General features: G+C 46.2%; 1 protein-coding gene across 1 annotated transcript in view; it reads left to right on the forward strand.

The window, feature by feature from the left end:
- obscna (obscurin, cytoskeletal calmodulin and titin-interacting RhoGEF a) overlaps positions 1 to 23,998 on the forward strand; it is an 80,486-nt gene that overhangs the window by 41,901 nt on the left and 14,587 nt on the right. Inside the window, exons 39-59 of the mRNA XM_071346710.1 lie at positions 154 to 417; positions 572 to 4,135; positions 5,244 to 5,319; positions 5,411 to 5,508; positions 15,425 to 15,534; positions 15,682 to 15,885; positions 16,069 to 16,151; positions 16,248 to 16,421; positions 16,545 to 16,704; positions 16,833 to 16,940; positions 17,032 to 17,196; positions 18,948 to 19,106; positions 19,383 to 19,560; positions 19,796 to 19,909; positions 20,121 to 20,288; positions 20,672 to 20,774; positions 20,914 to 21,043; positions 21,531 to 21,636; positions 23,345 to 23,453; positions 23,539 to 23,678; positions 23,797 to 23,909. Of these exons, the coding sequence (XP_071202811.1) occupies positions 154 to 417; positions 572 to 4,135; positions 5,244 to 5,319; positions 5,411 to 5,508; positions 15,425 to 15,534; positions 15,682 to 15,885; positions 16,069 to 16,151; positions 16,248 to 16,421; positions 16,545 to 16,704; positions 16,833 to 16,940; positions 17,032 to 17,196; positions 18,948 to 19,106; positions 19,383 to 19,560; positions 19,796 to 19,909; positions 20,121 to 20,288; positions 20,672 to 20,774; positions 20,914 to 21,043; positions 21,531 to 21,636; positions 23,345 to 23,453; positions 23,539 to 23,678; positions 23,797 to 23,909 (6,326 nt within the window). The remainder of the gene's footprint in view (positions 1 to 153; positions 418 to 571; positions 4,136 to 5,243; positions 5,320 to 5,410; positions 5,509 to 15,424; positions 15,535 to 15,681; positions 15,886 to 16,068; positions 16,152 to 16,247; positions 16,422 to 16,544; positions 16,705 to 16,832; positions 16,941 to 17,031; positions 17,197 to 18,947; positions 19,107 to 19,382; positions 19,561 to 19,795; positions 19,910 to 20,120; positions 20,289 to 20,671; positions 20,775 to 20,913; positions 21,044 to 21,530; positions 21,637 to 23,344; positions 23,454 to 23,538; positions 23,679 to 23,796; positions 23,910 to 23,998) is intronic.

Here is a 23,998-nt window from a genome sequence, read left to right on the forward strand (position 1 = left end):
TGGTTGTGTAATAGCACACACCTGCTGCATGTAGAGGAATCACACCTCGTCACAGTCATATTCAGTGCATCAAAACTCCAAGAAGTATAAAGTATAAACACTAATATATGTGTACTGTACACATTTTGAGAGTTGACTTTCCTCTGTGACTAGTTAAAGTACTCATTGATGAGAAGCCCCGGGACACCGTCATCATGGAAGGAGAGACTGCCACCTTATCCTGTACAACCTCTGACCTCACTACCCCTGTCACATGGAGACGCAACAACAAGCCCTTACTGACGGGAGACAAGTATGAGAACCGTAAGGAGGGCAAGCTCAACCTGCTTCTCATCCACAATGTGGACCCAGATGACTCTGGGATATACTCCTGTGATACTGGAGATATGCAGAGCAGCGTCAATCTGACTGTCACAGGTAAGAATTTCCTACAGAGAAGTAACATAACCAGGAACTCAGGTTTATCCCAGGGGGTCACAATATTCTGAATTCTCTCTTTGCATTACTCACCCTAATATTGGTCACATGTATCATAGATTTTCAATTCCCTAATTGTCTTCCGTCTCTCCAGAGCTGCCTCCATGCTTTGAAGAAGAGCTGCAGGCTGTGGAGGCTGAGGAAGGAGGCACAGCCTTCCTGTCCTGTGAGCTGTCTAAGCCTGGAGTCCCAGTCCAGTGGAGGAAGGGCCGGCTGCCTCTCAGGCCCAACAGAAAGTACCATATTAAGCAGGACAACTGTGTGTTTCAGCTACACATCCTGGAGCTGAAGCCCGAGGATAGTGGCAGCTACACGTGCCAGGCAGGTGGTGTGGAGACCACAGCCTCTGTGGCAGTAAAGCCTCCCCCAGCCAAGACAGAACCTCCCAAGACAATGCCTCCCACGAAGGCTGCCTCTCCCACACCTCCACCAGGGCCAAAGAAACAGGGCCTGATCCGGGCATCCATTGTGGGGTCAGAGAAAGACCTGGAGCCTGAAGCAGAGACGGTGGTAGACCTACGTAATAAACAGTTATTAAGGTCTATGGGTAAGGAGATTAAGGTAGACCAGCAGGAGAAACAGCAAGTGAAACAGCCAGTAAGAGCTATGGTGAGGGACACAGAGGGAAAAAAGCCATTGAAGTCTATGGTGAAGGAGATTGAAGTAGACCACATGGTGAAACAGCCAGTGCCCCCAGCGAGACGAGCGTCTATAGTGTCGGATGATGGGGTAGACGAGGTGAGGAAACAGCCAGTTCCACCAGTGAGACAAGCATCTATAATGTCAGATGCTGAGGTAGACGAGGTGAGGAAGCAGCCAGTTCCACCAGTGAGACAAGCATCTTTAATGTCAGATGCTGAGGTAGACGAGGTGAGGAAGCAGCCAGTTCCACCAGTGAGACAAGCATCTTTAATGTCAGATGCTGAGGTAGACGAGGTGAGGAAGCAGCCAGTTCCACCAGTGAGACAAGCATCTTTAATGTCAGATGCTGATGTAGACGAGGTGAGGAAGCAGCCAGTTCCACCAGTGAGACAAGCATCTGTAGTGTTGGATGCTGGGATAGAGCAAGTCCTGAAACAGTCAGTGCCACCAGCGAGGCGAGCATCTGTCGTGTCGGATTCTGGGGTAGATGAGGTGAGGAAACAGCCAGTTCCACCAGTGAGACGAGCATCTGTAGTGTCAGATGCTGGGATAGAGCAAGTGGTGAAACAGCCAGTTCCACCAGTGAGACGAGCATCTGTAGTATCGGATGCTGGGGTAGATGAGGTGAGGAAACGGACAGTTCCAGCAGGGAGGCGGGCATCTGTAGTTTCAGATCCGGATGCTGGGGTAGAAGAGTTGAGGAAACAGTCAGTTCCATCAGTGAGACGAGCAGCTGTAGTGTCAGATGCTGGGATAGACCAAGCGGTGAAACAGCCAGTACCCCCAGCGAGACGAGCATCTGTAGTATCGGATGCTGGGGTAGACCAAGTGGTGAAACAGCCAGTACCACCAGCGAGACGAGCAGCTGTAGTGTCAGATGCTGGGATAGATGAGGTGGTGAAACAGCTAGTACCACCAGCGAGACGAGCATCTGTAGTGTCGGATGCTGGGGTAGATGAGGTGAGGAAACAGCCAGTACCACCAGCGAGACGAGCATCTGTAGTGTCGGATGCTGGTGTAGATGAGGTGAGGAAACAGCCAGTTCCACCAGCGAGACGAGCATCTGTAGTGTCAGATGCTGGGGTAGATGAGGTGAGGAAACAGCCAGTACCACCAGCGAGACGAGCATCTGTAGTGTCAGATGCTGGGGTAGATGAGGTGAGGAAACAGCCAGTACCACCAGTGAGACGAGCATCTGTAGTGTCGGATGCTGGGGTAGATGAGGTGAGGAAACAGCCAGTACCACCAGTGAGACGAGCATCTGTAGTGTCAGATGCTGGGGTAGATGAGGTGAGGAAACAGCCAGTTCCACCAGTGAGACGAGCATCTGTAGTGTCGGATGCTGGGGTAGATGAGGTGAGGAAACAGTCAGTTCCACCAGTGAGACGAGCATCTGTAGTATCGGATTCTGGGATAGACCAAGGGATGAAAAAGCTAGTTCCACTAGCGAGACAAGCATCTATAATGTCAGATGCTGGTGTAGATGAGGTGAGGAAACAGCCAGTTCCACCAGCGAGACGAGCATCTGTAGTGTCGGATGCTGGGGTAGATGAGGTGAGGAAACAGTCAGTTCCACCAGTGAGACGAGCATCTGTAGTATCGGATGCTGGGGTAGATGAGGTGAGGAAACGTACAGTTCCAGCAGGGAGGCGAGCATCTGTAGTTTCAGATTTGGATGCTGGGGTAGAAGAGTTGAGGAAACACTCAGTTCCACTAGCGAGACAAGCATCTATAATGTCAGATGCTGAGGTAGACGAGGTGAGGAAACGGCCAGTGCCACCAGTGAGGCAAGCATCTGTAGTGTCGGATGCTGGGATAGAGGAAGTCGTGAAACAGCCAGTTCAACCATTGAGACGAGCATCTGTAGTATCGGATGCTGGGGTAGATGAGGTGCGGAAACGGACAGTTCCAGCAGTGAGGCGAGCATCTATGATGTCAGATGCTGGGATAGACGAGGTGAGGAAACAGCCAGTTCCCCAAGCGAGAAGAGCATCTGTAGTGTTGGATGCTGGGATAGACCAAGTGGTGAAACAGCCAGTGCCACCAGTGAGACGATCATCTATAGTGTCCGATGGTGGGGTAGAACAGATGGTTAGATCTGTTAGATCTAAAAAGAAGATAGATATAGAAATAGGCCATCAAGAGAAACATCCAGTGAAGTCTATGGTGAAGGAGACAGAGATAGAACAGAGGGATAAACAGCCAGCAAGGTCTACAGTGCAGGAGACTGAAAAACCCAAGATGATGGAGGATGATAACCAACTCCATATCTCAGAGGATGAGTCCTTTACTGAGGCCCCCACCCAGGTAACAGTCAACCAGAAGACCAGCAAGCCTGTAGTCGCTGTTGCTGGAGTTCCCAAGGGGCTACAGATGACTCAGCAAGTTGACGAAATTGCACTTGACAGTGTCGAGGACGAACATGAGATGTTGGAAGCTGCCATCAAGATCCAGGCAGCTTTCAAGGGATACAAGACCCGCAAAGACATGCGGCCCGTCTTCAAGCAGGTGTTTAAGAACCAGAATGCTGAGACCAATGGTACCATCCAGCTGGAGTGTAAGGTGGAAGGGAAGCTCAACGCAGTACGCTGGCTGAAGAACAGCCAGGAGGTCATAGGAGACCAACGCCACCGTGTGAACACCTCAGAGGATGGCTTCTGCACACTGGTGATCATCAACATGTCAGCCATAGACACTGGGGTCTATACCTGTGAGGTGGCCAACACGTTTGGTGTGTCCTCATATAATGGTAACATTACTGTGGGTGAACCTCAAAAGCCACCATCTACCCAGAGGCCCGCAGCCCCACCCCAGCCCCCCACCCCTTCTGTGCACCCAGTCCTGGCCTCCATTGGCCCTCTCCAGCCAGCCCAGACCTCCACCCCTGGGAAGGAGACTGTGGATTCTGTGGAGTGTGAGGGGATCTCCCTGTGGCAGGCCTACAATCTGACCGAGGAGGATCCCCGCATGACCTTGCAGGAGAGGAGGAGGGCCTCCCTTATCGCCGCCAGCTCTAGTAAGTCAAGTTAGAAAAATTATAGATGTCCTTAGTACGTGACCAGGGTCCTGTGCAGTAATTGTGTCTGCAATTGCTTGGAGTGAATTGTAGCTGTTTGTTGATAGACTGAAATACATCTTTGCCTTATTAAAGGGGCCATTTGTACATCTCTTTTTGGACAAAATTAATTATATTTTCCCATTGATTCTTGAGAATGTTACGTGTAAATGCCTCATGAGCTTCATTCAACTGTCGTAGCCCATCAGATCCCAAAATATAAGCTTGTTTCACTCCGTTTTGTAAACAATGCAATTGTAAAGAAGACACTGTATACAGGGGCATCATGCACCCCAAAAGTCTAAGAGGGCACAAAGTACGTGAGGATGACTGGGGGGTGGTCCGTAGAGGGGCTTTGTCTCCGGTCCGTAAGTTGGAGAATTTAGAAACAGCTTTTTCCTGCAGTCTAGAGCCAAACTCATTCTGCTTAATTCTATGTAAAAAATATTGTTGTTTTTCTGCATATCTTATAAACTGTCTGTCCTCCTGACTGATGTTTCTTTTTTTTAAAGAAACTAAATATGCTTCTCTGTATCTCTGCTAAAATCTGGGTAACATTTTGAAAGAAATGTGGGTGTAATTCAGTACATTTACTTTATTGCTTGCTTTTCTAAAGTCTACCAATCTTGCCAGCAGGCATGCCAGCTAAGATGGTTAGACAAGCTACTTATGTGGTTGGGAGGTTGGGAATCTATCTGGGCTAGCTAAAACCAACTTCATACAATTGACAAGTGGCTAGTGGTATTACAGAGAAAAAACAAACAACAAAATATTATTATTTCATATTTAAAAAAAATACAGAACAAATCTGAGGGGGCATGTGCACCTGTGCCATCTATGGGCATGACACCTCTGCTGCATACCCTGAAAACATGGTTCAAACTATCATTTTGAACTCATGGATGGTCATTCCTTGCATCCATAGCTCTGTCAATGAATTTGATTGTACTTACATTTCTCCAGTCCCATCCCTCCGATGTTTACCAAAACAGTAGCGGGGTGGCCACTTTGTGAATTGCAGATTGCCCCTTTAACTGACAATGATTATTTATTTTCTCTGTTTCCCCAGTGTCTAGTCCCTCTGACTACGACACAGCTCCAGATTTCATAGAGCCTGCTGACATAATCCCCAGAGATCACCCCAGGTAAGACATTCAAAATCATAATTTAACATTTAACTATATCCTTCGGTTCTATGGCGTTGTCGTTTGTTAATAAGAACATATATTCCCACAGCGAAAAAGAAGCCATTAAGTCAGAGGACCAGTTATCCAATAAGGAGGATAAAGAACAGAAAGTCACACCTCAACCACCGAGGCATTTGAAGGTCAAAGGTCAGCCATATTCTGTTATGTTGTTAGATCTAAATATTGAGTTGTTACCTTTTGTGGTGATGGTATTTCACATGTTGTACTGAATCCATTCACTTTAACACTAATGGCTGTAATGTAATACCATGCACATATAATGGGTTGCACTCTGCATTGTGTTGAGTAGAGACGGAGTTATATAAATAGAAAATAACAGGCATTAGTTCAATGCCTATTAACTGCATCTACACCTTCTCCAATAGGAGAAGACACAGTGATGCTTAGACCTATATAAGTATTTGTGCACGTGCAAATGCAATGCATGTGGCACCAGAATTTGCATACCAGCGACGTGCAGTGAGGTCGGTGGCTGGATGAACACTGTCTTTTATCAAAGCCAGACCTACAGTACTCACAAATAAACATTGATGAAGCCCAAATGCACCATACAACAGATAGCTCCAATAACCATAGGCTATTAACCAAAATTGACAAACAATTTTCATAAAATGTAAATACCAATGTAGCCAAAAAAACACAAGCAATAGCCTCTGATAGCGGCATATTTCATTGCTATCATTTGACAAAAACACACTGCTCAACTGAGTTTAGCCATTGACCGATGTAGCATCCACAGTTACAACTGATAGGTGGCACTAAAATACCAATATATGGACACATTTCATCCGAATAAATCGCCAGTCAAACTCCAAAGCCTTTCACAATGGATTTACAATTCTTCCAATGAGCATGGCTATTCCGTGCCACTAGTGTGAAGTGAAGTAGCTGGCTAGCTAGCTAATCTTTCAAATAACAGACATCAGAAATATAACACTGTAACGGCGTTCCTCTCTCTCTTCATAAGAAGAGGAGGAGTAGTGAGGGAACCAAGGCGCAGCGGGTTGTGAACACATAATATTTATTAAAGACAAGACGAAAACGAACTATACTTGATAATGATACAAAATAACAAAACGAAAGTAGACAGACCTGAACGACGAACATACATAAACACGAGAACGCACGAACAGGGAAAAATAGCCTACATGAAATGAACAAACCGTAACAGTCCCGTATGGTGCGACAAACACTGACACAGGAGACAACCACCCACAAACAAACACTGTGAACAGCCTACCTAAATATGACTCTCAATTAGAGGAACGCCAAACACCTGCCTCCAATTGAGAGCCATACCAGGCAACCCTAAACCAACATAGAAACAGATAACATAGAATGCCCACCCAAACTCACGTCCTGACCAACTAACACACAAAACTAAACAGAAAACAGGTCAGGAACGTGACATAACCCCCCCCTCAAGATGCGTACTCCGAACGCATCACCAAAAAGTCCAGGGGAGGGTCTGGGTGGGCATCTGACCACGGTGGTGGCTTAGGCTCCGGGCGTGGTTCCCACCCCACCATAATCAATCCCCGCTTCCTTAGCCTCCCCACAATGACCACCCTCCAAATAACCCCACCTAAATTTAGGGGCAACACCAGAATCAAGGACAGCTCTGGGACAAGGTAGCTCAGGACATAGGGATAGCTCAGGACAGAGGGAGAGCTTAGGAGAGAGAGGTAGCTCAGGAGAGAGAGGTAGCTCAGGAGAGAGAGGCAGCTCCGGACTGAAGGGCAGCTCCGGACAGAGAGACAGCTCTGGACTGAGGGGCAGTTCAGGATTACTAGCCGCTTCTGGCTGAGGGACAGCTCATGGCTGACTGACGGCTCTGGACGCTCATGGCAGGCTGACGGCTCTGGACGCTCATGGCAGGCTGACGGCTCTGGACGCTCATGGCAGGCTGACGGCTCTGGACGCTCATGGCAGGCTGACGGCTCTGGACGCTCATGGCAGGCTGACGGCTCTGGACGCTCATGGCAGGCTGACGGCTCTGGACGCTCATGGCAGGCTGACGGCTCTGGCTGCTCATGGCTCTCTGACGGCTCTGGCTGCTCATGGCTCTCTGACGGCTCTGGCTGCTCATGGCTCGCTGACGGCTCTGGCAGATCCTGTCTGGCTGGCGGCTCTGGCAGATCCTGTCTGGTTGGCGGCTCTGGCAGATCCTGTCTGGTTGGCGGCTCTGGCAGATCCTGTCTGGTTGGCGGCTCTGGCAGATCCTGTCTGATTGGCGGCTCTGGCAGATCCTGTCTGATTGGCGGCTCTGGCAGATCCTGTCTGACGGGCGGCTCTAGCGGCTCCTGTCTGGCGGACGGCTCTAGCGGCTCCTGTCTGGCGGACGGCTCTGTAGGCTCATGGCAGACGGGCGGCTTTGCAGGCTCATGGCAGACGGGCGGCTTTGCAGGCTCATTGCAGACGGATGGCTCAGACGGCGCTGGGGAGACGGATGGCTCAGATGGCGCTGGGGAGACGGATGGCTCAGATGGCGCTGGGGAGACGGATGGCTCAGATGGCGCTGGGTAGACGGATGGCTCAGACGGCGCTGGGTAGACGGATGGCTCAGATGGCGCTCGGGAGACGGATGGCTCAGACGGCGCTCGGGAGACGGATGGCTCTGGCCGGATAAGGCGCACTGTAGACCTGGTGCGTGGTGCCGGAACTGGAGGCACCGGGCTAAGGACACGCACCTTCATACTAGTGCGGGGAGCAGGGACAGGGCACACTGAACTCTCAAAGCGTACTCTATACCTGGTGCGTGGTACCGGCACTGGTGGCACCTCAGGACTAGTACGGGGAGAAGTGACAGTGTGTACAGGACTTAGGAGACGCACAGGTGGCTTAGTGCGTGGGGCCGGAACTGGAGGCACCGAACTGGATACACGCACTATAGGGAGAGTGCGTGGAGGAGGAACAGGGCTCAGGAGACGCACTGGTAGCCTAGTGCGTAGTGTAGGCACTGTAGGTACTAGGCTGGGGCGGGGAGGTGGCGCTGGAAATACCGGACCGTGCAGGCGTACTGGCTCTCTTGAGCATTGAGCCTGCCCAACCTTACCTGGTTGAATGCTCCCGGTCGCCCGCCCAGTGCGGGGAGGTGGAATAACCCGCACCGGGCTGTGTAGGCGAACCGGGGAAACCATGCGTAAGGCAGGTGCCATGTATGCCGCCCGAGGAGACGCACTGGAGACCAGACGCGTTGAGCCGGCCTCATGACACCTGGCTCAATGCCCAATCTAGCCCTACCAGTGCGGGGAGGTGGAATAACCCGCACCGGGCTATGCACACGTACAGGAGACACCTTGCGCTCTACTGCGTAACACGGTGTCTGCCCGTACTCCCGCTCTCCACGGTTAGCCTGGGAAGTGGGCGCAGGTCTCCTACCTGCCCTTGGCCCACAACCCCTTAGCCCCCCCCCAAGAAATTTTTGGGAGTTACTCACGGGCTTTTCGGGCTTCCGTGCAAGACGCGTCCCCTCATAACGCCGGTTCCCTTCTCCGGTTGCCTCTGTTCTCCTCAGTGCCTCCACCTGTTCCCATGGGAGGCGATCCCTACCAGCCAGGATCTCCTCCCAAGTGTAGCAACCCTTTCCGTCCAATATATCGTCCCATGTCCATTGCTCCTTCTTTTCCTGTCCCTTACTCCGTTGACTCCGCTGCTTGGCTCTGGTATGGTGGGTGGTTCTGTAACGGCGTTCCTCTCTCTCTTCATAAGAAGAGGAGGAGTAGTGAGGGAACCAAGGCGCAGCGGGTTGTGAACACATAATATTTATTAAAGACAAGACGAAAACGAACTATACTTGATAATGATACAAAATAACAAAACGAAAGTAGACAGACCTGAACGACGAACATACATAAACACGAGAACGCACGAACAGGGAAAAATAGCCTACATGAAATGAACAAACCGTAACAGTCCCGTATGGTGCGACAAACACTGACACAGGAGACAACCACCCACAAACAAACACTGTGAACAGCCTACCTAAATATGACTCTCAATTAGAGGAACGCCAAACACCTGCCTCCAATTGAGAGCCATACCAGGCAACCCTAAACCAACATAGAAACAGATAACATAGAATGCCCACCCAAACTCACGTCCTGACCAACTAACACACAAAACTAAACAGAAAACAGGTCAGGAACGTGACAAACACAACGTCAAGGAGATACAAAGTTATAGCTAGTTGCAACTGAATAGCGAAGCAACATTTTATATTAAAATAAAACAAACCGATGCATGACGCAGTCAGCTAGCTAACAAGCCTGCTACACTAACTAGCTAGCTGCTTGAAAACAACAATCAAAACAAGTAATCCATAGAGGTTTTAACAGTCGCATACATATTTACAACTAAATAGCAAATGCGACATACAGTGCATTCACAATGTATTCAGACCCATTCACTTTTTCTACATTTTGTTACATTACATCCTTATACTAAAATGGATTAAAAATATTTTTTTCCTTATCAATCTACACACAATACCCCATAATGAAAAAATACAGGTTTTGAGACATTTTTGCTAAAAAAACAACAACAACTGAAATATCCCATTTACATAAATATTCAGACCCTTTACTCAGTACCTTGTTGAAGCACCTGTGGCAGCAATTACAGCCTCGAGTCTTCTTGGGTATGAGGCTACAAGCTTGGCACACCTGTATTTGGGGAGTTTATCCTATTCTTCTCTGCAGATCCTCTCAATCTCTGTCAGGTTTGATAGGGAACATCACTACACAGCTATTTTCAGGTATCTCCAAAGATGTTTGATCGGCTTCAAGTGCGGGTTCTGGTTGGCCTATGCAAGGACATTCAGAGACTGTTGTCTTGGCTGTGTGCTTAGGGTCGTTGTCCTGTTGTAAGTTGAACCTTCGCCACAGTCTGAGGTCTGGAGCAGGTTTTCATCATGGATCTCTCTGCACTATCTTTCCCTCAATCCTGACTAGTCTCCTAGTCCCTGCTGCTGAAAAACATCTCCACAGCATGATGCTGCCACCACAATGCTTCACCGTAGGGTGGTCTCAGGTTTCCTACAGATGTGGCGCTTGGCATTCAGGCCAAAGAGTTCAATCTTGGTTTCATCAAACCAGACAATCTTGTTTCTCATGGTCTGAGAGTCCTTTAGGTGCCTTTAGGCAAACTCCAAGCGGGCTGTCATGTGCCTTTTACTGAGGAGTGAATTCCATCTGGCCACTCTACCATAAATGCCTGATAGATGGAGTGCTGCAGAGATGGTTGTCCTTCTGCAAGGTTCTCCCATCTCCACAGAGGAACTGGAGCTCTGTCAGAGTGACCATCCGGTTCTTGGTCACCTCTCTTACCAAGGCCCTTCTCCCCCAATTGCTCAGTTTGGCCGGGCGGCCAGCTCTAGGAAGAGTCTTGGTGGTTCCAAACTTCTTCCATTTAAGAATGACGGAGGCCACTGTGTTCTTGGGGACCTTCAATGCTGCAGAAATGTTTGGTGCCCTTCCCCAGATCTGTGCCTCGATAAGATCCTGTCTCGGAGCTCTAATTCCTTTGACCTCATGGCTTGGTTTTTGCTCTGACATGCACTGTCAACTGTGGGATCTTACAGTTGAAGTCGGAAGTTTACATACACCTCGGCCCAATACATTTAAACTCAGTTTTTCACAATTCCTGACATTTAATCCAAGTAAAAATTCCCTGTCTTAGGTCAGTTAGGATCACCACTTTATTTGAAGAATGTGAAATGTCAGAATAATAGTAGAGAGAATTATTTATTTCAGCTTTTATTTCTTTCATCACATTCCCAGTGGGTCAGAAGTGTACATACACTCAATTAGTATTTGGTAGCATTGCCTTTAAATTGTTTACCTTGGGTAAAGTGTTTCGTGTAGCCTTCCACAAGCTTCCCACAATAAATTGGGTGAATTTTGGCCCATTCCTCCTGACAGAGCTGGAGTAACTGAGTCAGGTCTGTAGGCCTCCTTGCTCGCACATTCTTTTTCAGTTCTAACCACAAATTTTCTATAGGATTGAGGTCAAGGCTTTGTGTTGTCCACTCCAATACCTTGACTTTGTTTTCCTTAAGCAATTTTGCCACAACTTTGGAAGTATGCTTGGGGTCATTGTCCATTTGGAAGACTCATTTGCGATCAAGCTTTAACTTCCTGACTGATGTCTTGAGATGTTGCTTCAATATATCCACATAATTTTCCTCCCTCATCATGCCATCTATTTTGTGAAGTGCACCAGCCTCTCCTGCAACAAAACACCCCCACAACATGATGCTGCCACCCCCGTGCTTCACAGTTGGGATGGTGTTCTTCAGCTTGCAAGCTTCCCCCTTTTTCCTCCAAACATAACGATGGTCATTATGGCGAAACAGTTCTATTTTTGTTTCAAGAGACCAGAGGACATTTCTCCAAAATGTACGATCTTTGTCCCCATGTGCAGTTGCAACCGTAGTCTGACTTTTTTATGGCGGTTTTGGAGCAGTGGCCTCTCCCTTGCTGAGCGGCCTTTCAGGTTATGTTGATATAGGACTCATTTTACTCTGGATATAGATACTTTTGTTCCTGTTTCCTCCAGCATCTTCACAAGGTCCTTTGCTGTTGTTCTGGGATTGATTTGCACTTTTCACACCAAAGTACGTTCATCTCTAGGAGACAGAACGTGTCTCCTTTCTGAGCGTTATTACGGCTGCGTGGTCCTATGGTGTTTATACTTGCGTGCTATTGTTTGTACAGATGAATGTGGTACCTTCAGGTGTTTGGAAATTGCTCCCAAGGATGAACCAGACTTGTGGAGGTCTACATTTTGTTTTCTGAGGTCTTGGCTGATTTCTTTTGATTTTCCCATGCCCATGATGTCAAGTAAATAGGCACTGAGTTTGAAGGTAGGCCTTGAAATACATCCACAAGTACAACCCCAATTGACTCAAATGATGTCTATTAGCCTATCAGAAGCTTCTAAAGCCATGACATAATTTTCTGGAATTTTCCAAGCTGTTTGAAGGCACAGTCAACTTAGTGTATGTAAACTTCTGACCCACTGGAATTGTGATACAGTGAATTATAAGTGAAATAATCTGTCTGTAAACAATTCTTGGAAAAATTACTTGTGTAATGCACAAAGTAGTTGTCCTAACCCACTTGCCGAAACTATAGTTTGTTAGCAAGAATTTTGTGGAGTGGTTGAAAAATGAGTTTTATTGACTCCAACCTAAGTGTATGTAAACTTCCGACTTCAACTGTAGATACTGTAGGTATGTGCCTTTCCAAATCATGTCCAATCAATTGAATTTACCATAGCTGGACCAATCCAGTTGTAGAAACATCTCAAGGATGATCAATGGAAACTGGATGCACCTGAGCTCAATTTCGAGTCTCATAGCAAAGGGTCTGAATACGTGCGTAAATAAGGTATTTCTGTTTTTTATTTGAAATAAATTAACAACATTTTCTAAAAACCTGTTTCTCCTTTGTCCTTATGGGGTATTGTGTGTAGATTGATGAGGGAAAAAAATATTTAGAATAAGGCTGTTAAGTAACAAAATGTGGAAAAAGTGAAGGGGTCTGAATACTTTCCGAATGCACTGTATCACTTTATATCTAGCATGATATTAGCTATGTCTCACCTTTTCAGATAAGACAGTCATTCCCATTCCTTTCATCTACAAAGCAAAAGTAAATGTCCAAGATATGTCCAAATCTGAGTAAAAATGTTAGACAAGTGGACCATCCAGTTCTCACTCTGTTCACGTGCCCGGCTTCTAGCAGTGAGATAGAGGGAGAGGGTGTCATGGTGTTTGCCTGTGCACAGCTTACCACAGCAGTAGCCACACAACATGTTTAGGCAATGCACATGCTCAAAATATGGAAATGGCTTGAATGAAGCCACTTCAAGCTAGGCAAAACAGCCATGCCTATGCTGACCCTGTCCATTAACAGTGACTGGAGTCAGATAAGGTTGCTAGCATCAAGGGTTTTAATGGCTTTGAATGTATGGAAAGAAGGTTTTGAGGCAGTTTTAGCAAATGTTGAGATTGAGCATAAAAACCACCAGAATCATTGAGAAACAAACATTAGATAACAAAAACGTCACACGTTATTTGGATAGATCTGATAGTCATTTACAAAAAAGGTTTAGTAATTTAGCAGACGCTGTTATCCACAGCAACTTAGAGGAGAAATTATGGTTAAGTGCCTTGCTAAAGGGCACATCAACAGATTATTTTCACCTTGTCAGCTCAGGGATTAGAACCAGCAACCTTTCAGTTACTGGCCCAACACTAACTGCTAGGTTACCTATCCTACCTCTACAGATGGTCATACTATCAACAAACAATTTTTATTTTTAATTTTTTTAATTTAACCCTTATTTTATCAATTTAGCTGGTAAAATAAGAGTTAAATATATATGTTTTATATTATTTACAAGGAATATATTTCACAATTGTAAATGGAAATATAGTTGAATGTTTTAGCAGTGCAGAACAAATACCCTCTGTAATAGAGCTGAAGACAAGAGAAAGTGAAATTGACAATGTAACAGGTTCATGGGAGATGGACCAAACCATTTTACACATTTTTGATCGTTATATTTTCTTATAACAGCTCCGCAAAACGCCGATGACAGATGCAGATTCGTATTGATTTGACAAATTATACACCATAATGCATGGTAAAATAACAAGGCAATAAAACAAGTAGAACGTTTACTCAGAAACACCATCACCATCATCCCGGAAACCATAGGCCCACCTGGACAAAAGGAATACCCATATGAGAATGCTGTTCATTGACTACAGCTCAGCGTTCAACAGCGCCCACAAAGCTCATCACTAACCTAAGGACCCTGGGACTAAACACCTCCCTCTGCAACTGGATCTTGGACTTCCTGACGGGCCGCCCCCAGGTGGTAAGGGTAGTCACAACACATCTGCCACGCTGAGCCTCAACACGGGGGCCACTCAGGGGTGCGTGCTTAGTCCCCTCCTGTACTCCCTCTTCACCCACGACTCCAACACCATCATTAAATTTGCTGATGACACAACGGTGTTGGGCCTGATCACCGACAACGATGAGACAGCCTATAGGGAGGAGGTCAGAGACCTGACAGTGTGGTGCCAGGACAACAACCTCTCTCTCAATGTGAGCAAGACAAAGGAGCTGATAGTGGACTACAGGAAAAGGAGGGCCTAACAGGCCCCCATTAGCATCGACGGGGCTGTAGTGGAGCGGGTCGAGAGTTTCAAGTTCCTTGGTGTCCACATCACCAACAAACTATCATGGTCCAAACACACCAAGACAGTCGTGATGAGGGCACAACAACGCCTATTCCCCCTCAGGAGACTGAAATTATTTGGCATGGGTCCCCAGATCCTCAAAAAGTTATATAGCTGCACCATCGAGAGCATCCTGACCGGTTACATCACCGCCTGGTATGGCGGTACATAGGGTAGTGTGTACAGCTCAGTACATCACTGGGGCCAAGCTTCCTTCCATCCATACCTCTATACTAGGCGGTGTCAGAGGAAAGCCCCAAAAATGGTCAGACTCTAGTCACCCAAGTCATAGACTGTTCACTCTGCTACCGCACGGCAAGCGGTACTGGAGCGCCAAGCCTAGGTCCAAAAGGCTCCTTAACAGCTTCTACCTCTATACGACTGCTGAACAATTAACCAAATGGCAGCCCGGACTATTTGCATTGACCCCCTCGTTACTGTTATTTTATTGTGTAACTTTTTTTTACAAAAGTTTATTTAGTAAATATTTGCTTAACTCTATTTTCTTAAAACTGCATTGTTGGTAAGTAAGCATTTCACGGTACCTGTTGTATTCGGCCATGTGACAAGTACAATTTGATGAGATTTTTTGAATAATCCCTGAAAAGGGACCTAATTGACCCAGTCCACTCTATAATCACTCTGCTCATTCAAAGTAAGAGTGGCAAAAGTAAAAATGTAATATCTCTGGTATGTCGAAAGCTATCTACAGTATTTCATAACATAGGGTGTTAACCTTTGCACACTTTTGTCCACTTCTCTCACCACTTCTGAATGTCCCATCAGTACCTGATGCCATGTTGAGGACTCCATCCCCCAAACACTATCATTCCCACACACCTGCTGCTCTTACAGGCTCTGGCTCGGAGTCCGATTGTGACGAGGATAGAATAGAGGTACAGTATGTGTTCTGATCACGTATACTTTAAAAAAATCTCACTAATGAATACAGTAACCTTATCATACTTGGTCCTTATACAGTAACATTTGCTTGGAGAAGCAGTTAACCACAATTTTTTTTTTTACCAACCTCTTTTCCATAGACATTTGATATATACGTGGCCAGAGCTAACTGCAGTCCTCAACAAGGTGGCGACAAGGAGAGCTTTGTGTTGAAGGAGGGTCAGTACGTGGAGGTCTTGGACTCTGTCCACCCGGAGAAGTGGCTGGTCCGCACCAAGCCCTCCAAGACCGCCTCCTCACGCCAAGGATGGGTCTCTCCTGCATACCTGGAGAAAAAGAGAAAGGTATGAGGTCATCAGTATGCCCTGGTTGGGCATAAAGGATGGGCATAAAATGGACAAAGTCGACATGTTTTGACCGTGCAAACAACCACTTTTAATGTTTCGTCATGTAAACAGGATTCGGCAGAAGTAATGATAATATTTCACCATGCATTAATTCAACCTTTCACTGGGTTTTTTGTAAAGGAGACATTCCCACAAATGAGGACACCACAACAGGAGCTGGATGTACCAGGGTCTACAGGGGAGAACTACAGGAGAACACTAAGGTGAGTGAACAAATATTACTTGATTACAGTGTGTTCCGCATATTTGATTCACATCGTTTCTCAAAGAAAACTGTCTACATTCCCTTCTGTCTTTAGCCAATTAATCCAGGGGCTGATTGATGGGGAGGAAGAGTTTGTGAAGGAGATGAAGGAATTCATGTCCCACCACCTGCATCACTTAGACACCAGCCCTCATGTCCCTATCAACATCATCAACCAGAAAGAAACCATCTTCCGCAATATAAAGGACATCATGGCTTTACACGAGAGGTCACACCTGTTCTCTTTGTTGAGATGGAGAGCTGGTTTTAGATACGTTTTTTACTCATGTAATGAAATGTAAGATAAAAACTTGAAATAAACACGGTCCTTATTTTCCTACCCCATACTCAGATCTATCCTGCCCAGTCTGAGTGAGTGTTCTACTGACGATGACGTGGCCATGCATCTGGTCAAACATGCAGTGGACTTTGAGAAGTATCTGCAGTACATGGTGGGCCAATCACAGGCAGAGGCCTGTGTCACTGACAAGACCATCCAGCAGTACTTCAAGGTATGCAATCCGATAATTTACCATAATGCACAAAAATCGACCCCCACTCCCACAAGAAAAACTATTTGCACTCGCATGCTTCCAGTTTTCCATGCTCACATTCATGTGTATGGAACTTTGTGTTCCAGCAAAACACGGAATCAGACCCTGAGCACCCCGAAACTGCAGTCCTGGATGTCATCACCTTCTTACAGAGACCAGTGGAGAGGATTCAGACCTACCAGGCCTTGCTCAAGGTCAGTGCTCATCATCTGATTCTAAGTGTCCATGTTGAGATCTTTCTGAAGCCTTGTTCCCATGTATTTCTCCCTGTGTTTGTGTTGACAGGAACTGATCAAGAACAAGGCTAAGTGTGCGAAAAGCTGCCTTCTGCTGGAGGACGCCTTCTCCGTGGTGTCCTGTCTGCCCTGGCGCTCTGACAACCTACACCAGGTGTCTCTGATTGAGAACTACCCTGCCCCACTCACTGCACTAGGAGAACCTGTCCGCCAGGTAACCCACCCCTTCCTGAACCACAGTTTATCTCCATAGAATGTCAGTCCTGAAAGGCTGAAACACTTCCTAGTTTTCATCCTCTCCTTCTAATAAGGTACTAATTCAGACCTGGTACACCAGGTGAGTGCAGTTAAAGACATGCTCCGGAACTTTGGCGACTGCTAGGTATTTTGTTAAACCCTCCCACTTTGGGCTGGATGTACCAATATGTCGTTCATACATGCAAAATATATGACCAGAATTTCTGTTTTACATCTAGCAATTTGAGTTCTAGCCAATGAGCTTCAGCCCCTCGCCATTTGAGTGACAGCTAGCAAGATACACACACAGCAGAGCGAGAGAGAAAGCAATGATGTGGTGCACATCTACACATACAGTTGCGGCCAAATATTGCACATGGGCACCCTTGCACATTTCTTCTCAAATAAATTGAAATGTCCCAAAAAAGTTTTGGCCACCACACCTTGTAATAGGATTTTTAACATTGCAGAACCAATTTAATTTGTGTAAACTTAAATGTACATTTTAATTTAGAAAATAAAGACAAATGGCATAGACTAAATTATTGGCAACCCGGAGCTAGTACTTGGTTGCACAGCCTTTGGCCAAGATAACTGCAGGCAAACACTTCTTGTAGCCATCAATGAGCTTGCTGCACCTTTCCACTGACAATTTGGCCCACATTTCAGCAGCAAACTGCTGTAATTCCGTAATGTTTGAGGGGTGCCCTCCACCAACAGCTGTTTTCAGATCTCGCCATAGGTTTGAATGTGTTTCAGATCTGGACTCTTTGCACGCCACTCCAGAACAGTCCAGCATCTCTTCTTAACCATTCCTGGGTGTTTTATGATGTGTGCTTTGAGTTGTTGTCCTGCTGGAAGAACCACAACCTTCAATGGAGGCCCAGTTTTTTGAACACTGGGTTCAACATTGGACTCCAAAACACTTGGCAATCTGCTGATTTCATGATGTCTTGCACACTTTCTTGGCCCCCAGCACCAGAGGCAGCAAAGCAACCCCACAGCATTATCAAACCTCCCCCATGTTTGTTTGTAGGGAGGGTGTTCTTTTCATTGAATACTTCATTTGGTCATCGGTAAACACAGTGCTGATCTGTATTGCCCAAGAGCTCTAATTTCATTTCATTGGTCCACAGAACATTTCCCCCAGGATGTATGCTTGTTTCGGTGGGGTTTTGAGAGGTTAAATTAACCTTTCTTGTGGCTCCTTTAGCAGTGGGGTCTTCCTATGTTTACCAACGACCAAAGGAAGTGTTCAAAGAAAAGAACTTAACCAAAACAACATTTGTTCCGTGATGTTGAAAATCGAATAACAAAATGTGGAAACAATGTTTATTTTAGAAGAGGAACTGGATTATCGATGAGGAAAACATGAATGAGCCAATTTCTGCACCAATGCGAGATCAAGATGGCACATTTTAAGCTATGTCCTTGACATTCAACTTTCAATGATGCTGTGTCCCCATCAGCATCTGAGAAACAACTTCCACTGTTTGTTACAGTACAGCTCAGGTAGTTTAGGCATGTTGGCATACTCAAAACCAGGGCTGTTCAATTCTGGTCAGTAGTTCTGAAAGTAGAGCTCACGAGCCAAAAGGTGCCCCCCCGAAAATTCCGTACCACATCGCATAGTTGCGGTCAAATATATTAAATTGGCTCATTCATGTTTTCCTCATCGATAATCCAGTTCCTCCTGAAGCTTTCATCCCACGTCTTTCCTCCTCCCAGGGTCCTTTCACTGTGTGGGAGGAGTCTCCCGAGATCAAGACGTCCTCCAGGGGCCACCAGAGGCAGGTGTTCCTCTTCAAGGACTGTGTCTTGCTGTGTAAGCTCAAGAGGGACCCTGGCATGAACTCTGACACCTACGCCTTCAAGAACAAGATGAAGGTGACAAACTGCCCTTTGACCTTTGCCCCAGTCAATGTAAATGTATAGTCCAATTCCTCTGTGCCAAGCTTATGTTACCAACCTGGATTCGAACCCAGGTCTCCTGTGAGCCACAAGATTGTGTTATCTCTCGGAGATAAAACCTAAGCGTTAGCTTGGGGAGATAACACACGTGGTAAGTCAAGGCTATTCATCACATTTAGTATGGTTTCTCCGAACCATCTCCATTACACATAGAGTGCCTTCCTTGTAATATTAACTTCTCCCCTTCCCCAGCTGAATGATGTGGAGGTGAAGGAGACGGTGGGGGGAGATGAGAAGTCCTGGGGGCTGTGGCACGAGCACCGGGGCTCAGTGAGGAGGTACACACTGCAGGGTCGCTCCGCCCTGCTCAAGCTGTCCTGGCTCAAAGACCTGAGAGAGCTGCAGCAACGCTCCAGCCTGACTGCCAGCAGTGAGTTCCTCTATGACTGTCTTTTGGCACTGTCCATTGTTAAGTCTGTCTAATATACACTCTTAGAAAAAAAGGCCCCAAAAGGGTTTCTTCAGCTGTCTCCATAGGAGAACACTTTTTGGTTCAATGGAAAAACCCTTTTTTGGTTCCAGGTAAACCATTTTTTGGTTCAATGGAAAAACCCTTTTTTGGTTCCAGGTAAACCATTACTGTAGTCATGTGTGTGTTTCTGTAGGTCCACCAGAGTTTGAAGTTCTCCTGGCTGACTGCACCACAAAGATCGGGCAGACAATCAAACTGGCCTGCAAAGTCATAGGAACACCCAAACCAGTGGTCAGCTGGTTCCAAGGTATACAAACCAGATAGCTTACATAGGTTTGATTCTTTTTTAGTTGTTTATAGCAAATAGTTGAACCATATAGATTTGAGCTTTAGACTAATCCAGCCATTCGGGAGTAGTGTGGAAGTTCAGGGAGTACAACCTTGTGTACCAAATTTAGCAAGCTGTTCTTTAACAGCAGTACGATCTCTGACGCTCTGATATGACATCACTTCCCTAGATGGCCTGGCCCTAGAGGATGGCCCCCACCACATCATCACTGCAGACCGGGCAGGCACCTGCTGTCTCATCATGGATGGTGTCACTCCTGAGGACTCTGGACAGTACTTGTGCTACGCTTCCAGCTCTGTGGGCCATGCTAGCACACTGGCCAAGATAGTGGTGGATGGTGAGTCTATGTTCACTTACAGTAGCTCTGGTGCTGAACTAAACAACCACAGTCCGGGATAACAGAGCATTGGTCTCACTCACTCAGTCACTCACTCACTCACTCACTCACTCACTCACTCACTCACTCACTCACTCACTCACTCACTCACTCACTCACTCACTCACTCACTCACTCACTCACTCACTCACTCACTCACTCACTCACTCACTCACTCACTCACTGTATGCATTTCACGTTAATGAATATTAGGGCTAAAGTACACTAAAATACAACAAACATGCCATATGATTGTACTCTCTAACATGTTACGGTATACTCCATGGCATATTGTGCAAAGTTAATGCGTCGAGTGAATGAACTCATTATTTCCTGTCCTACAGCACCCCCCAGATTCCGTACCAGGCTGCAGAGTGCATGTCTGCTGGAGGGAGAGGACATCAAGTTTAGCTGCTCAACACACAGTACTCCTTTACCCCGAGTCAGGTATGGTACAGTAAACTGGACAGGATTTACTGGATCCCCCCTACAATGTCATGGCAACCTGGCTAGTACCTGCTTGATTCCCATTAAGATCGTCCCACATGTTGTCATTTGGTTGTGTGCCTTGGCATGTCTGTGACAGTTGGTTTAAGGATGGCAGAGAGCTGACAGACCAGAGGAAGTACCACATAGAGAGTGATGCCCGCAGTGGGATCCTCACACTCACCATCGTGAACCCTGGAGAGACAGACCTGGGACAGTATAGGTGTGAGGTAGGCCTACGGTACATGTATGAAACCCCTTTATGTACTGTACTTCATATGTATTAAGTGTTCCTAACATACAGGTAATAGTAATAATAATAATAACAATAATACATTATATAAAACTCCTTAAAAAAAAAACAAGGACACTGTACAGCAAAGAGTGGAAAAACCAAAACGGGGATTAAACTATTTAAATGAAACAAAAGCTACTTATCTTAAGCTAGGGCTGAGTAAGGGGGCGAGCTAAGCTGAGGGAAAAGGTAGGTTTGAGTTCGGGCTTTGAAAGTGGTGATGTAGTCAGAGTTGCGGGTGGCTGGGGTGAGAGAGTTCCAGAGTTTGGGGGCAGTGGCCGGTCCCCCATGGTGCACGGTACAGGTATAACATTGAAGGTACAATATACTGTTGCTGTTCTTTATAGCAATGCATTCTTTGAGCTTTTGTGCACTGTTATAGAACAGTGCAGTTTAAAACGTGAAATCTTGTTATGTTTTAGCTGTGGAACAAGTTGGGCAGTGCCAAGAGTAAAGCAGAGATGTGCTCCGCCTTTGCACAAGTGATGGACAGTGAGCCTGACCAACCACAGGCCATCTTGATCCAAGGTACAGTAGGAGAGTTCCCTCCACCAAATCAAGGTAAATGTCCACCTCGGAGTAAGGAAGCAGGTTTTGAGAAGAGGGCTATAGTAGAGATGTTCATCTTTATTGTCCACATGTTCTACACTATAAGACATGATGACAGTCTAATACAATCTAGGACAAGGACCCGATAGGTCTAACTCTTACTGATATCTAATGAGAGACAAGGAAAAATATTGCTTTATCCCAGTTTTATTCTGTGGACAATACAAGCTCAGTGTTAACTGAAGAGCGATCAGAAAAGCACATGCCATGGTCCTTACTTAGTTTCACCTCACTTCACTTTCACCTACTTTATCTCAGATCACTTCACTTCACTTTATCTCTGTTTTCACACTGTCAGTCATCATTGCCATTCCTCATATTCAATTTGGATTGTCTCATTACCCAGGTTACCTTTTCTCTCCCATTTCATTCCAAACACCCTTGAAACCATAAACACTTCCAGTCATCCACATTAGCAATCAACATAGATATCATATCATTACTAGTTGTACATATTCATGAAAGACATTGATACACTTTAGTATTGGATGTTTTTGCTCGTGTTTTCATCATTTTTCCATCTTTCAGAAATGAAAAGCATTGGAAAGGACCGGGTCATTTCCTCCCATTTGACTGATCTTGATGGATTTCCAAAAGCTTTTCCAAACAGGATAAATAAGGGGTCATAGCTCATTTACATCTAGGGGTGTTTCCCGGACACAGATATTGACCTACAGTAGTCCTGGAGTAAAAAGCACTTTCAATAGACACTCTCCTTTGAGTTTACTTTTTAATCCAGGACTAGGCTTAATCTGTGCCCAATAACGGCCCCTCAGAGTCTATATCAGGACCCCGAAAAGTCGATTGATTACGACACAGCAGTAAATCCTTGCTATATCCATATATCTGATAAGTGTATATTTCATCCATATCAAACACCTTCAACGAAACATAGAGTACATTTATATTTTCTGTATTTCAAGGCAGATTAAAATGAGTTTAAAAAAATTATAATACAATAAGAATACTGGCATTGCTGTATCTATCAATCACTTTCCTTCATGAGCTATGATTCCACCTCTAAGTAGTTTTCCCTTTGGCTTTTGGACACCAGTTGATCATGTGAGTCAATCCATTCTCTGTAACCCTCCTGCTCTCCATCCTCTGTAGTCCCCGAACAGGAAGTACCTCACAGAGCCTTCATCATGCTCACAGTATCATGGACCCAGTGCATGTGGATGGGTCCTCTCTCCTCTCCAACGCATGCCCAGTTAACTCTCCACTCCTACCCATACAAGATGGTCATGTGCCGGGCATCAGGCGCCCCTTATTCCCCCCCCTGGGGAGTGGGCATGTGTCCATGTCCTGTTCATGGGCTGATTTACAAACTATTGGGTGTCCTTCAAGTCTGGAGGTAAGACGTGTGCTGGTTATTGTGCTTATATGAGTCTGGAGGTAAGGGTACTGTACGTTCCTAACATTTGCTTTTATCATATTTTTCACATTCTACATTTTTTAAATAGACAGTTGTTAATGTCTCGACACGCTTTGCCTCGGTCACAAATTAGCATGGCTTCAAAATATATATTCATTGTAAAGGCCAGTTAATATGAATGGATTTTGGATTATTAGACCCTAACAGCACCTAAGAGCATCAGTAATGAGAGTGGTGTCGTTGTGCTTCCAGACTCCGACTCAGAGGGCTGGTCCACTGCCATGGTGAAGCAATGGCTGCAGACAGACTTCAGCCCCACATCTGTTGTCAAAATGCTCTTCCAGCCTGGATACCCTCAGCCGTGAGTCTGCCTGCCAGAACTGTGATACATTCATCATCCTACTGCACCATCTCTATTTCTATCCCAATATATCTTTTCTCTACAGCGCCGAGGGTAGCCAAGAGGAAAGGGACCCTACCGCCAGAGGACACGTGGCGGCGCCACAGTTCCCCACTGAGCGTGAGGAGAGACCTGAGGTTGAGGAGGAACTTTATGTTCCTGAGGCCATAGAGGAAATGCCAACAGGTACTGTACTTTGCAATTGTGCATACACACTGTCGTTTCTCATTTTCTAAAAAGAGGTGGCCACTGTGCCTAAGACATGAATCATCTCATGCAATGACCTCCCTTCCTGTCTCCTCAGCTCCTCCCTCCATCCAGGTGCCGGTGGAGGACCTGTGTGTGGAGCCTGGTCAATCAGCTACCTTCACCATCATCATCACAGGAAGGCCCACCCCCGAGATTCAGTGGTACAAGGTTGGGACGCGTCAAACTTCCTCGATCTAAGACCACCATCAACTCATTCACTGTTATAATTCACTTCATTCAAACCTTCGTTATGACAT

This window comes from Salvelinus alpinus, chromosome 16, assembly GCF_045679555.1.
Source record: "Salvelinus alpinus chromosome 16, SLU_Salpinus.1, whole genome shotgun sequence".
In the NCBI taxonomy this organism is placed as follows: Eukaryota; Metazoa; Chordata; class Actinopteri; order Salmoniformes; family Salmonidae; genus Salvelinus; species Salvelinus alpinus.